Source organism: Acipenser ruthenus, chromosome 41, assembly GCF_902713425.1.
Source record: "Acipenser ruthenus chromosome 41, fAciRut3.2 maternal haplotype, whole genome shotgun sequence".
Classification (NCBI taxonomy): Eukaryota; Metazoa; Chordata; class Actinopteri; order Acipenseriformes; family Acipenseridae; genus Acipenser; species Acipenser ruthenus.
In genome coordinates, this window is record NC_081229.1 from 3,353,561 (window position 1) to 3,368,785 (window position 15,225).

The 15,225-nt window shown below is 39.3% G+C and overlaps 1 protein-coding gene across 1 annotated transcript in view; it reads right to left on the reverse strand.

Moving 5' to 3' along the window:
* Window positions 1-14,572, reverse strand: part of LOC117971309 (antigen WC1.1-like) — an 88,595-nt gene extending 74,023 nt beyond the window's left edge. Inside the window, exons 1-7 of the mRNA XM_059010620.1 lie at window positions 14,331-14,572; window positions 8,665-8,727; window positions 7,814-8,173; window positions 6,900-6,953; window positions 5,975-6,283; window positions 4,996-5,307; window positions 3,870-4,169 (exon numbers count right to left, since the gene is read on the reverse strand). Coding sequence (XP_058866603.1) covers window positions 3,870-4,169; window positions 4,996-5,307; window positions 5,975-6,283; window positions 6,900-6,953; window positions 7,814-8,173; window positions 8,665-8,725 — 1,396 coding nt within the window. The 5' untranslated portion in view covers window positions 8,726-8,727; window positions 14,331-14,572. The remainder of the gene's footprint in view (window positions 1-3,869; window positions 4,170-4,995; window positions 5,308-5,974; window positions 6,284-6,899; window positions 6,954-7,813; window positions 8,174-8,664; window positions 8,728-14,330) is intronic.
* Between the last annotated feature and the right edge of the window lie 653 nt (window positions 14,573-15,225).

Consider the following 15,225-nt stretch of genomic DNA (forward strand, 5'->3'; position numbering starts at 1 on the left):
ACCCATCACCCGATCGTCTGCCCAGTACCAGTATTGCCAGATCATGTGATTCTTCAAACCCAGCCACACACCCCTCTCCCCTTCAGTATCATTCTCTTGTTTCTGCAGGAGCTCAGTCAGCATGCTGTAGTCAGTCTCGGTGGACAGGCTGGCCAGTTCAGTGTGGTGAGTGCGGCAGTACTTCAGAGCCTCTCTCCAACTCTTCTCCTGATTGAGGAACACAAACTGTTTGCTGACAGTGATGTTTCCTGGAAGGAAAAGAGCACACGAAGCACTGTGATGAGACACACATAGCTACAAAAGGGGGCATGTTTCAATTTACACGTTACGAATATTCGTTTCTACTTGTTACTCGGCACGGCCCCGACTGATTCTATAAAATCTTATCTTTTTTTTTTTTTTTTTAATGGAAAGGAAATCAAGATAAAGCGATTATAATAATGCAGACCCCAAGTCTGAAGACAGCCTGCATGCACAGTAGCCTACTAGTAAACTACTGCCAATGTATCAATAAATACTCACTCTAATGTTGAGTTATTACAACCATGTTAATGTATTTGTTATTTTGTAACTGCTGGTAATATATTGCAGCTTGAGACTGGCTATCACTATAAGGGTAACCCTAACACTAATATATTTCTGAAATTTCTGATATGTACATTAAGTCTCTAATTACTGTGTATTTACATAGTAGTTACATAGTAATGATGTGTACTTACAGATAATTATATTATTATTATGCATAGTGTAGTTAATATGTAAATCTTTTTTCATGAATTATGTACTGTAAGTACACAATTGCATCAGAAATGGGTGAGGGTTAGGGTTATGGTTAGGGATATATCATGCAAAAATTACACATTAAGTACATTGTAACTGTGCATACTATGCAACTACTATTTAAACACAGTCACTAGAAACACTTCATGGAAGGTGTTACCAAAATGTGTCCCCCTACCTGAACAGATCACTCCCGCGTCAGCATTGTGATCACAGCCGTGCACCACACCCCACCCATCTGATTCACAATCCCACAAGGCCGGCTCAGAGCCGCTGCAGTTAAGCCAGGACAACCAGACGGGCCCGGAACCAGCTCCAAAGCGAGCCCAGCGTGGTGCCGATAGAGCGGTCCCGCAGCCCAGCTGTTTACACACCACTGCAGCGTCCTGTATACTCCAGTAATCACTACAAACTGTCCCCCACTGTCCCTCATGATGAACCTCCACCGTCCCAGAACAGGGACTGTCTCCATTTACCAGCCTCAGATCACCTTCGAAGAGAGGAACGAGAATCAGAGTCTGTATAGAACCCAGCCACACCAGAACTATTCACACAAATGATCCAGCACCAATGGGCATGTTATAAAGTGATTGTTGCTTAAAAAAACACGTGTTACTGTATACGTTTTTTTTTTTTTTTAAGCATGATAAGAAGCCTTGATACCAATGCTTTTAGATAACGTTGCCCTCTCTTGGTCATTTCAGCTGGGGGGTGAATGTGTCTCCAGCTATACCTGGGGAAAGGCAGTGAAAATGAGGCGCTAGAGGCCAAACGCACACAGAGGTACACTATAATGAATCAGTACTCCAGGGTTTTATATGTTAATCTGGTCGCTCGCTGAATAACAGCGTCAAAAACAGGTGCCCAAGGCCACTCAGTATTCGTACCTGCATCTGGCTCTTCTGTGGTAGAGGCAGGGGGGAGAATTGTGCTCATTGCTGAAGTGCTTGGGGAACTGGACTGCAGATCTAAAACGAGAAAGCCCATTCATTTAGTATTGGATAAGCGACGAGCATTTCTGAATCGGTAAAGATCTTCTACCATATCGTGGATGTGAAAGCATTACTCAAAAAAAATCATATAAATGTATTTTTCAAAAGGTCATTTCACCTGCACAAACAAGCCATGTTATTTTGAAAAAAATAGTGATAACACATAAGGAGCAATCTACCTTATTCAAATACTATTACCAGACAAAAACGACCACTTATTTATTTGGCTACCATAAGCGTAACGTGTTGAACAGGTTTAATTGTGAAAGTTTGATTGTGAAAGAGTGATCACTAAACAGGAGCAGATCTGACATTGCATGCAGGGGTTAACTTCTGACATCAGATTTTAAACTGATATAAATGGACAACTCACTGTGTGCTAGGCTGTCCTTTTAATACACAGCATTGTGTTATTCTACAACGTTAAAACTGGCCAATTCTGAGAGGAAGGCATCACGTACATTTACAAATCTGACTGATCTGACTGATCTCCTGGCTCGCCCTTGTTTGCACATCATTCTACACTCCTCTGGGGGAACTAATTTAAGAGCATGGAATCTAGTCTTTTGTAAAATGTTCCCAGTGTTTTAGATCCTACTAGATGGGCCGAATGGCCTCCTCTCGTTTGTAAACATTCTTATGTTCTTCCTTCACCTAACAGGCTATTCCATGCATTTCCTACCTTCTGTTCTAAACTTATTTTTACTCAGCTTCCATTTATGCCCTCTTGTTCTTCTCTCTGTGTTACATTTGAAGTGGTGTCTTGGGTCGCCTTTATCTATACCATTTATTTTTTAAAGATTTAAAGACTTCAATCAAGTCCCCTCTTTCTTTCTAGGCTCCTTTTAACCTGTCCTCGTAGCTCATGTCATTAAGTCCTGGGCTAGCCCAGTTGCCCTGCTCGAGAGGAGTCTTTTTCTGCCATCAAGCAGCTACCATCAGGGAGTCCCTATGAAGGAGGTACCTGCATCTCAGTGGACTTGTTCTGAATAAATATCTTGTAATAAATAAATAAATGTATTACCTGCAGTAGACATCATACTGGAGGTGGCTGGATCTTCTGATGTGGTTGATGGGGTGGTTGATGGGGTGGTTGAGGGAGTGGTTGATGGGGTGGTCGATAGCGTGGTTGATGGGGTGGTTGATACTACCGGTGGCCCTAAATTGAAAATGATCTTCATTACAACACAAGCGTACCAGAAACCGTGATGCACATCATTTGCAGAGCATCAAACCAATGCTGCATACTGCTACTATCATGAATTTGCTACTATCATGTATTTGCTACCATCATGTATTTGCTACTATCATGTATTTGCTACTATCATGTATTATGCACTTTCCACTGTATTAATATATTATGCTTGAATCCTGCATGATCTATAGCTGACATAATAACCCTCCTAAATGACAGCATTGAATTTGACGCTCTTGGGAATACATTATTCAGAAAGAATACTTGTTGTGTTTTCTTTTGAGTCTGTTTGGGAGGCATTGTTATTTACTGTCACTTTGAACGCAGTCCTAGTGCAGTAAATGCATGCGTATTTAAAATTACAAATGCTTTTCAGTGTCGGTTTTATTTGGTTTTTTTTTTATTTCTAGTGGTATAAGCAGTGTTAAAAGCAGGTGGTTATGTTTGCAATGTTTAAACAGAGCTGCAATATTTACGTTAAAATACAATTGTCGTCTGGGAAACTTTATACGTTGTATGCTTTTTAGTTTATAGTCATACAGTGTATTACCTATGGAAATACTTACAGTGAGGAACATTTTTGTGTGATTGTCAGATGGAACAGTTTCAAGTGCACAGAAATCCTGGTTTGCAATTGTTATTAATAATGAAATAATTGCAATATCAGTGATCAGAATCGACCTAAAAGAATCCCAATCAGTGCCTCCCTACTCGTAAGGGAAGGGGAGCAGTGAATCTAATACAGGGAATGAACCACCTATTCGTCAGATGGACAGGGAAGTACCCACATTTTCTATTTTCTCTTTCCATCTATATGACTTTCTTTTTTTAATGGAAAATAAATCAATCACAAAGTAAGTGTTGCAAACAACCTGTGCAGAAGCTACGTTTCCTACCTGAACAGATCATCCCCACATCATTGCTGTGAGAGCAGCCTTGCTCCCCCCACTTGTTTATGGTACAGTCCCGCAGCGCAGTCTCAGAACCAGTGCAGGAAATGTAACGGAGCCAGATGGGTCCGGTGCCATGTCCAAATGCAGATGAAAATGATTTAGCAGAGCCACAGCCCAGCTGTTTACATGCTACTGATGCATAGCTTATTTGCCAGTTATAACTACAAACTGTCCCCCACTGTCCTTCATGGAACACCTCCAATCTCCCAGAGCAGGTATCTCCATTCACCAGCCTCACATCTTCACTGCCTTTAAAGAGAGGAAAGGGAGTCTGAGTCTGCACAGCTCCACAGATTGTCTGACCAGGAGTTAAACAAGAAGAGACTGTTTTAAAGTGCTTTGGTTTGTCTCAGCTGTTTTTTGGTGGTGTTTCAATACATCAATTGATCGCTTTACTTTGGCACAGACTGAGAAAGCATGATAAGAGCTGCTTTTGGATTGCTATATTGTAAATGATCAAATACTGCATTACAGTGCTTAGTTTGGCAATTGTTTTTCACTGGTTTTCTTTCTACAGTATATGTGCAGTACCGTACTTTGAAGTTTTAGATACACTGATATACTTGACATTGTTACAATGCCCCAACATTAATAAAGCAACTACAGTTAGTATAACGACTCCCTCTGAGATCTGATATTTGTACATATCCAATGGACCCCCTGAACCAATTAAATCAGATATGACAGGTTCTACTATAAGTTTCAAATGAGTTTTAGTGTTTTACACTAACAATTACAGTAAACTCTATGTCTAGTATCAATTAACTTACGCAGTATTTTTCTAAGCAAATAGACCGATGCTTGGTGGTCCAGTGGTTAAAGAAAGGGGCTTGATACCAGGAGGTTCCCGATTCAAATCCCAGCTCAGAGACCGGCTCACTGTGTGCGGCCCTGAGCAAGTCACTTAACCTCCTTGTGCTCTGTCCTTCGAATGAGACGTAAAACAAACGAGGTCCTATTGCAAGTGACTCTGCAGCAGCAGTTTTTGATGCACAGTTCACTCCCAAGTCTTTGCATAAAAGTGTCTGCTAAATTACTGATTCATATGAGTTAATAAGCATTTTGTGTCTCCTACCTGTGCAGTTCACTCCAGCACTTGCTCTGCTCGCGCAGCTCTGTTTGTCCCATCTGCCTGACCCACAATCCCGCAGGGCAGACTCCCCTCCGCTACAGGAGCCCCCTGTCAGCCAGACAGGTCCGGAACCAGCATCAAAGTAATTACTACCTGGTGCTTCTAAAGCCGATCCACAGCCCAGCTGTTGGCACACGACTCCAGCATCGACCATATCCCATCCTTCATCACAAACTATCCCCCACTGTCCTTCACGAAACACCTCCACTGTCCCAGAGCAGGTCCCTCCATTCACCAGCCTCACATCTTCACTGCCTGTAAAGAGAGGGTAGGGAATCGAAGTCAGAGCACAGATGCAGGAGTTAAAACTATAAGAGACTGTTTTAAACAGGCAGCTGGTTGGGCTTGTCATCCTCAGCAGTGTGTGGTAGTGTTTCAGTACATTGGGAATGGTTTTAAGCTTTTTGTGTGATAGGTGTGAATGGCACCTGTTATTTAACAAGTTAGTAATTAAAAGAAGGGTAACACTTTACATTAAGTGTTTCTAATTACTATGTATTTACATAGTAGTTACTTAGTAAATACATGTGTAGTTACACATCATTGTAATGTTATTATGCATGGTTACATCGTACTTAATGTGTACTTTATTATGCATGATATAACCCTAACCTTAACCATATCCCTAAACCCTCGCTCTAAAACTCTAAACCCAACCCTAACTCTTTTCTGATGCAACTGTGTCCTTACATATATCGTGTAAGAAGGTTTACACCTTAAGTACATTGTAACGACACACAATAACATTGTAATTATATGGAATGGGCTACCTAGTTATTGAGGCAGAATCACTCGGATCCGTTAAGACCCGACTTGACAATGTTCTGAGAACAATCAGCTACTAGGAACCGGGCGAGCTTAAATGGGCCAATCATACCTTTTCTTATGTTCTTATATTTCTGAAATAGATTTTGTTTCATACCTGTGCACATCACTCCAGCTTGCCTGTAGTTATACGAGGTGCTCTGGTATTCATATTGATGACAGTCCAATAGAGAAGACTCAGAGCCACCGCAATAAAACACATTCTGCCAGGTATATTCACTACTGTGTCCAAAGTGACTTCCACGTAGTGCTGCTAGAGCAGAGCCACAGCCCAGCTGATTACACACAACTGCTGCATTATTTATATTCCAGTTGTAATCAGTAACTGGCTTCCACTGTCCATTATGATAAACCTTCACTCTCCCAGCACAGGGGTTCCCTCCATCCGCCAGCCTCAATACACTTCCTTAAAGAGAGAAACATGAATCAGGCATAGTCTCCAGCCACGCGAAAGACCTATCTGATAATTCTGCACAATTGAGCCAGTACATTTTGCTTTGTTTTATTGTTTTGTTCGTCTGAAGCACAGCACAAGTGCTACTGGAGACACCGGTAGGCTTCGTGTTCCAGTGCTTAAAAGAAAAGGGCTTGATACCAGGAGGTTCCCGGTTCACATCCCAGCTCAGCCACTGACTCGCTGTGTGTGACCCTGAGCAAGTCACTTGTGTTCCTTGTGCTCCATCCTTCAGATGAGACGTAAAACAAACGAGGTCCTATTATAAGTGACTCTGCAGCAGCAGTTGTTGATGCATAGTTCAGTCTCTATAAGTCACTTTGGATAAAAGCGTCTACTAAATGACTAATTTCAGGTATGTTTCTGTTTTGTTAGCGCTTTCCTTAAAGAGAATAAAGTTAAGACAACAGTTCCTAAATTAGGGCGGGATATCTTGGCATTTATGGATCAAGACGCTGGTTGATTCCTGTTCTTTTCCTGGTTTTCTGTCCCTGTGAATTTCTTTCTTTAATATTGTTTTGCTTGCTGACGTTTCTTTTTACGGTTTGAAACCTACAACAATCCTTACCTGAAGAAGTGTCCGTCTGGGCTGTCGTTGGTGCTACTGGATCAGATTGGTCTTCTGTTAAAACAAAATTATAGAACACAATAATCAATAAAACAGCAATATCTCTCGACCTCTCCCCCCAGGATCACGATTAGAGCCCCCAGAGCCCGGTCCTCAGCTTCATGGCCTGATTGAGAGCAAGTACTTTGGTCTCTGACCTTGATGTGATCTGAGGACTTTAATGATAGTGTGTTTCAATCTGTTTGCATGGAAGTTTCAGTGACACTTTGCATTAAGTGTCTCTAATTACTGTGTATTTACATGTTAGATGCTTAGTAAATACATGGATGCTTTCACTTAATTACAATTTTATTATGCATAGTTACAATGTACTTAATGTGGAAATCTTTTTGCATTGTAGATCTTTTGCAGAACCCTAACCCAATCCCTAACCTTAACTCTAAACCTAACCTTAACCCCCTAACCCTAACCCTTTTCTGATACAATTATGTACTTACATATATCATGCGAGAAGATTTACACATATTTTATTCTTAAAATAATAATGATGAGTGCAGTACAAACACAACAGAAAAAGTACACTTTTACTTAGATTTTCTTCTTCCATACTTTGATTTGGAAGTCAGTAAGCATCAGCATGTTTCAATAATTAGAGCATTTTTTTTTTTTTTATAATGTCTCAACTACCATCGGAAAACAGAGAGCAGCTTGTCTGATCTAGGTTCAGCTGTTGAAAAAGTTTAATACATCAGTGATCGGTATACTTAATAATCTGACATGATTTAAAATTAAATGAAATTCTCCAGGCTCGACCTTCATAATGGTTCGTACAAACATGAGATCTTCCTAATATGAAAAAAAAGCTTTACACCCACTGCCCAAAAACTGACAGAGGAAACAAAAAAATGACTCACCAGTGTAGCAGAGAGGATAACGAGCGTCCATGCAACCACCCAGCTCCCAAGTTGCCTTCTCTGGTTTGACACAGACGCATTGAACATTGTTTGGGGTTCCACTAGGCATCATCCCGGGGGTCAGACTATCCCCATTTAAACAAAACACATTTCCATCAGCATCCGTCTTCATCCCCAGCCAAACAGAACTGTTCGTGTTCTTTGCAATCTTGACGATCTCAACTGCATCCTCTGTGGTGACAACAGTGGCCATGCCGATGTAGTTTCTACTGCAGTATGCCTGTGCTGTGTCCCAGTCTACCTGTGAATATCCCAAATGGTACGTCCGCAGAGCACTGGCACTGGGGAGCACACATAGGACTAAACGAGGAAGCACAATGATCTGATATTACTGTCATATTCCACATACAGTAAGTACTGTTCAAAAGTAGTGATCAAGACCACAGCATGTCCTAAAACCTGGGTCGGACATCTCAGCTTAATATTTCATTATTTGTGTAACAAAACAGCTATGGCCAAAAGTTTTGAATCACCTATAATTCTAGGCTTGAGACATATTTAAATAAACTATATAAATAATTTAGATCCTTTATTTAACATCATGGAAGCATAGAAACGACAATTATATTGCAAAAGTCTTCCGGAAGCCATGCACAGTATTTCATGTTAGATTTTGAATTGTCACATTTTTCAATTTTTTTTTTTTCAGTTTTTCGTTAAGCCTAATGATTTGTTGAAAAACAAGTTTACAGAATTGTAGCCTTAATTGTGTCAGACAGCTATCCTGTGCTTCACTGCTGGCCATTCGGAGAGGAGGCAATGTATGATAAATTGAAATGCTCAACACTCACCCAGGCTGAGGAGGCAGTAAAGCTGGTTATCCATCTTTATCTTCCACCCCACGCTCTTCATAGCTGAGGGATGACACAGAGTGAAAGGATGGTTACTTAAGCTGAGTTTGGCCAAAGTTGGCTCTTCCACTCCTGGTCTTTGTTGCAACCCTGTTCTAAATTGTTTAATTGAACCAAATACACCTCCATCCAGACCCTGAAGAACTGTAGTTCATGATTTCATTTGACCTGTAAAACCTGGAGTGGAATCGCCCTTCAGGACCGTGATTGGACACGCCTAGTTGGTTTAGAGCAGGGGTGTCCAATCCTGATCCTGGAGGTCGGTGTCCTTCCTGGTTTTTGTTCCAACTGTACCCTAACTTGGACCAATTAAGTGCTTATTACAAGCTTAATTGGTCAGTTGGAATAAACACCAGGAGGGACAGCGGTCCTCCAGGACCAGGGTTGCCCACCTCTGGTTTACAGTGACTGTAAAGACAATATTAAATACAATTACTGAATAAACTACACCGGGGGATGTGAAACTCAGTTCCTGGCAGGCCGCAGTGTCTTCCGGTTTTTGTTCCACCCGAGCTCTCAGTTACTTCTTAATTGGTCTAATTATTTGATTAATTGGACACATTTATAAAACTTCTCTCCAGGCCTCAGAATGATTTATAGGTCGTGTACCTTGAATCAAGTGAATTTTCTAAATCATCAAATGTAAAAGACCTTGAAAAAATATTAAACATGTCCAATTGAACAAATAATTACAGTCATTTATTTAGTGACCACCTGGTCTAAGTGACCACTTTAAATTCCTCCCAATTATATTAGTGCAATTGTATTAAGCTTCTACTGTATGTAGGGGCAGCAGTGTGGAGTAGTGGTTAGGGCTCTGGACTCTTGACCGGAGGGTTGTGGGTTCAATGCCCAGTGGGGGACACTGCTGTTGTACTCTTGAGCAAGGTACTTTACCTAGATTGCTCCAGTAAAAACCCAACTGTATAAATGGGTAATTGTACGTAAAAATGATGTATATCTGTATAATGTGAAATAATGTGATATCTTGTAACAATTGTAAGTCGCCCTGGATAAGGGCGTCTGCTAAGAAATAAATAATAATAATAATAATTAAGCGACCACCTGTCTAACGCGACCACAATTCTCTTACCCAGCAACGGACTCAAACCTGTATTAAGCACCCTTACACAGGGCTATTGTTGTAAGAAAAATATGGTTTTAAACGGTATGTCCTAAATTCAAAGAAATACAGTAACCATTTTAGCTGTCTTTTATCAGTAATCAATAAAACAACAGCACTCTCTTGTAAAGGAAGAGAGAAAACATGGAGAAACAAAAGGTCCTGCCTAGATGACAGAATTAAAGTTATTAAACTTGTAAAGACAGTAAGTGCCAGAAAAACAGTGGCACTAGAAAGACGCAGATACAGCATTTTGAAACAGAAAGAACTAGGGCTTGAAGTTTTAGGTTTTTATTTTGGTTCACATGACCGTGTTTTGAGCCGATTCAATATCTTAATTAAACTGTTAATTACTAAACAAAGTCGCTTCTTTTTACCTTGATATCCTGATTGACTTGCTGATTCTGTTTCACCTTCTTCATTATTCAAAAATGACATTAATCACTTCCCCCAGATGGTACTTTAACTTGCATTTCGTTCTTGCACTTGCCTGGGAACTAGGTAGCTTCTAATGTGTCCGATTCATGCTGTGTTGTTTTCCCACTAATTTAACAGAATGTTCTCATAATTAGGATGTGGCGAAAGGCAAACCATTAAAAGGAAAATAAACACAGAAAAATTCAAGCCACACTTATAAGAGTATGAAAACAATGTGCGCGGTAATCGAAAAAATATCTTATGCTTAATGTGGCGTTGGTTTGAGGATGCAATGAATCAACACTTACTTGAAAGGCAGACACAGGCATTTAAATATGCAAAGGATTTAAAACATGTTGTTTGACCTGAGACAGGCAAGCATTCATTACTTTCACAAAAGACAGGCAAGCATTCATTACTTTCACAAAATAATTTGTTGTGTAAATGCATTATCTAAATGAATGTTATTAAATGACATACTTCCTTTTGTTCATATTACATCTTCTGACTTTTAAGGTAAGACGAACATAATTACAGGAAAGCATGTCAGAGACAAATAGAAAATTCATAGGTTATGGGCCCTCTTTTAAGAGACCACCTGTTTAAGAGGCCACTATGTCCCTTGAGTGGTCTCTTAATACAGGTTTGACTGTAGATCAATTGAGTGAATTGAGAGCTGAAGTTAGAATGAAACCCAGAAGACCCTGAGGCCCTGGAGGACTGGAGTTTGACCCCCCCTGACACTTCTTATAACAAAGGGCTGACAGGTTAGGCTTTATAGATGGTTTCTTCTGGCCTTTCTCTGGAACCCTTCATTTCTCTATGTTCTAGCAAGAAAACGGGAGCTCTATGACATACAATCATTATAAAACCAAGGGCACCATATGAGGTCATACTTAGAGCACCGTGTTTTTTCGCAAACACAAAATAACATATAAAACGAAATAAAACTAAATGAAAACATAAAAACAAATAACACGAAACATCATTATAAAACAAACACAGCGTGACATTTTAATTTGTGAGGTTTATACAGAAAATACTTTAAATAAACAGTAGTTGTCAAGGCTCTGCCGTTACCATAGACGCAGTCTGAAGGGAAACGGAAGCTCTGACTAGCACTTGCGCAGATGTATAATTTGGAGCGAGTCTTTTGGGAATTAAAATTGCGATGGAAGAGAAGAGAAGAGATTTTTGTTTCTAAAATGCCTAAACCGTGCATAACAATTCAACCACGCTGCAAGGAATTTGAGCATGAGGGGATGTATGCAGCTGGCGTTGACAAAATAATTATGTGCAACTGACGGCTGTAATGGGAGTCGACAGATACCGTCGTTAAGCGTCATTAGTTGTTTATTGCTTTTAGGGAAAATATGGCTTGTTTGCTTGCACGGTATTTGCATTAGTATGCTAATTCTTTGTTTTATTTCAAGTGGTGCAAATTTTGCACTGGCGCAAATGCTGTTTTGGTTTTGAATGGATTTGAATGAATGAATCTGCTTTGCTTCGCGTTTAAATACAGAGAGACCCAAAGCTTGTTGCATACTGCTTCACTACAATGGGATTGAAATACAATTCCTATCTAAAAAACATGTATGTAGTTAAAACATGATGTATTCTATACTATTATTGATATGCATCTATTTGAGTTGTTTTGTTAATGTGGGTATGTATAAAACGACATTTGTGAAAAATAAAACAAAAAATTATAAAAAAAAATAAAATAAAAAAAAAAAATAAAGTGGGTGTTGCCGTATGCAAAGGAACTGTTCAGAAAAGTGGAGCCCTAGTCAAAAAAAAAAAAAAAAATCCAACGAATTTTTAATAGAGTAGACTATATGTAGCAGCTAAAATTGTGTAACATTAAATATCAACGGCACTCACAGTTTTAAAACGAAGTTAAAAAAGTAATTGACTTAATAAATTGCAATATAGTCTGTGTTTCTCTGTCACGTCGCAGTAGCTGGTAAAATGGACACACGGATGTATGCACATGACTTACTTATTGGAGATCATTATTTCTATTGGCTGGCTTGATGGGTGAGGATGTACTCAGTGTACAAGTACTGCAACCATACTGTTAAATGTCAGATCATAAATCAGGTATATTACGTTATGAAAAGGTCCTAACCTTCAGGTCTTGTAAAAGCCCAGCAAAGCTTACACCCGATATGTCACATCTCTGCCACTAGGTGTCTCCTCTGACATCACCGCAACACACAAGGAAATCCAAGCTGAGTGGAATGGTTCCAGATAATTATATTTTAAGTGCTATTTTTTTAACTGAAGAAAATGATGTACGAAAATGTATTTACGCACGACAGTAAATACTATGGCTGAATTGCATAAGGATATTTTCCAATTTAATTAGACCAAATTCACACGTATAATCTAATTTTTCTAAAACACCACCACAATTAATGAAGCTGCGTCAGAGGACAAACACAACTTCTATTAGTCCTCGTTATTTAATTAACACTCAAAACAAATCATTTATAGGATCAGAGGTGAATTGTAGAGTATAAAAGGTGTAACTCGAATCAGAAATGCTAGTTACACATTTCATGTATATCCTATAAAAGCTTAATTTCTCAGTACATCCAAACGAAGGCAATCATGGCCAGTAGTTGTGTGCAAAATTATACAATGGAGCAAAAACTTTAGTTCATAAGAGTGTATAAAAGATTGTATTGAAACTGTGGAGGATGGCTGGAAGGATTTCACAGCGATTCTGCAGCGCTTTAACTGTGTGGAATTGTAAGCAGATTTAATTCTGCTTTCCCTGAGAGGCGACCAGGTAGAGGTAGAAAGGCTGAAAATAGAGACACTGCGCTTTGTACTCAAAGCTGTCGGTGCTGAAATTTCGCTAGTAGTGTTGTAGCATGTAGGCCGAGGCTGTCGCTGTTGCTGGTACTGCCTCTAATATTACTGTAATAAATGAGGAGGATCGAGTTCAACCTGCTGTGTACCACGAGCCCGCAGCACTGCAAAAATGAAATGTCAAACATTGCTAAATCATTAATAAGACTAATTAAACCATTTAAAAATAGTCGTATTAATGGTTATTAAATAGACATCCTCTCGCGCTATAATCTTTATTTTATTTTTTTGCACTTTTTTCAATGTTTATTTTTATTTATTTATTTTTTGGTTGCTTTTGGTCTCTTTTGTATATATGACCATTTTCCCTTTATTAATTATCCGATTTGTTCAATTTTGTTTTTCCGTGTTCCCTACATGTTGCAGTTTCGTGTACGCTGCCAGATTTGAGCTGACCATGCTAAAAGAAATTGTTTAAACAATAAATATTTTTTTTGTTATCTGTAATAAGGTGAGTTTCAGACTATTTCACTTTTTTTTATGAAAGGCTAGCAGTCTTTTTTTCGTTGCGACATGGTACTAAGAGTTAATGAGCAGCTGAAGATGATCCTGAGACAGTAGCTTTGGAAACCACCCTGTTTCTGTATTTCTTGTTTTTATTGTATGACTTATATTGTAACACTTGAATGTATTTGTATTTGCTTGCGATTGTAAGTCGCCCTGGATAAGGGCGTCTGCTAAGAAATAAATAAATAAATAAAAAATAAAAAATAGCTAAGTGCATGTCACAATTTATAGGCGTATCAGCTAACACCGCCACTGGTAACATGTCACTGAAATTTGTATTTGCTATTGAATGTAGTAAATGTACATTCCTTTTGGAGTCTGTCTTCCTTGATATCTCTATGGCAACCGTGCAGGGGGGCTGCTCGCCTGCTAATAAATCAATGATACAACCATTTGCATGATGCGAAAGACAATCTGTAAGGGAGCGTTATTCAAAGAAAGCTAAAGCGTTTGATAAAGTTAGGCAAACAAAGCGTTTCCTCCCTCGTTATTTAATTTCCTCAAGACAGTTCTTTTGGGAATGACCGAATTCCTATGATACAACTACATTTTCCGCACGTTTCGCTCAATGTTGTCTTATTCCACTTTGATACTAAACATTCCAACAACCAAGTCTATAATACAAACTTTTACAATTACTTTGGAAGGTGAATTATAATAACCTTTTATCTCACTGTACCTTTGGCAGCCTGCGTTCTCTCTTCAGAAAGGCGTTCTCCGTGACTCTTCTCCGCAAGGTTGAATCTGTTTAACTGCTCTTCCCCGGTTTGCAGGGACACCAGTCCTGGATTTGCATGTTCTGTTCACAGTGCCAAGATATTATACAGCCAGGGAAAATAAAACCGGCCCCCTCAATGCAAATGTCTAGCACAGTGAGGATTACTATGGGAGAAAGACATGCAAACGAATGGCAATGTTTTTCCATTGCAAACGACTTTGTCAGCACTTCCCTCCCATCTAACACTCAACTACCTTAGCAATCGGTGTCTTTAATATCAGAGATTGTGTATCATATTAGTTTATTTACTACAGCTTTCCAGGGCATGCTGTTTAAATGATGTTACAGCCGCGCCATTTTAATGTATTTATGTAACGGTGACCCTGTTTGGTGGATGATAAATGATCGTATTTATGAGGGGCTGTGCTGTTAAGACAGGAGAATGGGCCTCTATACAGAGGAATAGTTTTAAGAAATGGTTTAACGTTTACTGTATGGATTCAAACAAGGACAGACAAAGTTATCTTGGGTCATTATAAAGCTGCAAAAATGTGCAACATTTCTAGTGTGTGTGTGTGTGTGTGTGTGTGTGTGTGTGTGTGTATCAAAATCTACTTCAGAATGGTAAAGAAGAATAAAATCAAGGTTCTGGAATGGCCTAGTCAAAGTTCAGATCTAAATCCGATTGAGAATCTTTGGTATGAGTTGAAGAAGGCTGCGCACAAGAGAAGTCCTCGGAATTTCAATGAACTGGAACAATTTTGCGTTGAAGAATGGTAAAGAAAAAAAAATCACAACTACAGTTGTAGGCAAAGGTTTATATACCCCAATGCACATTTATATTTCCATACCACAA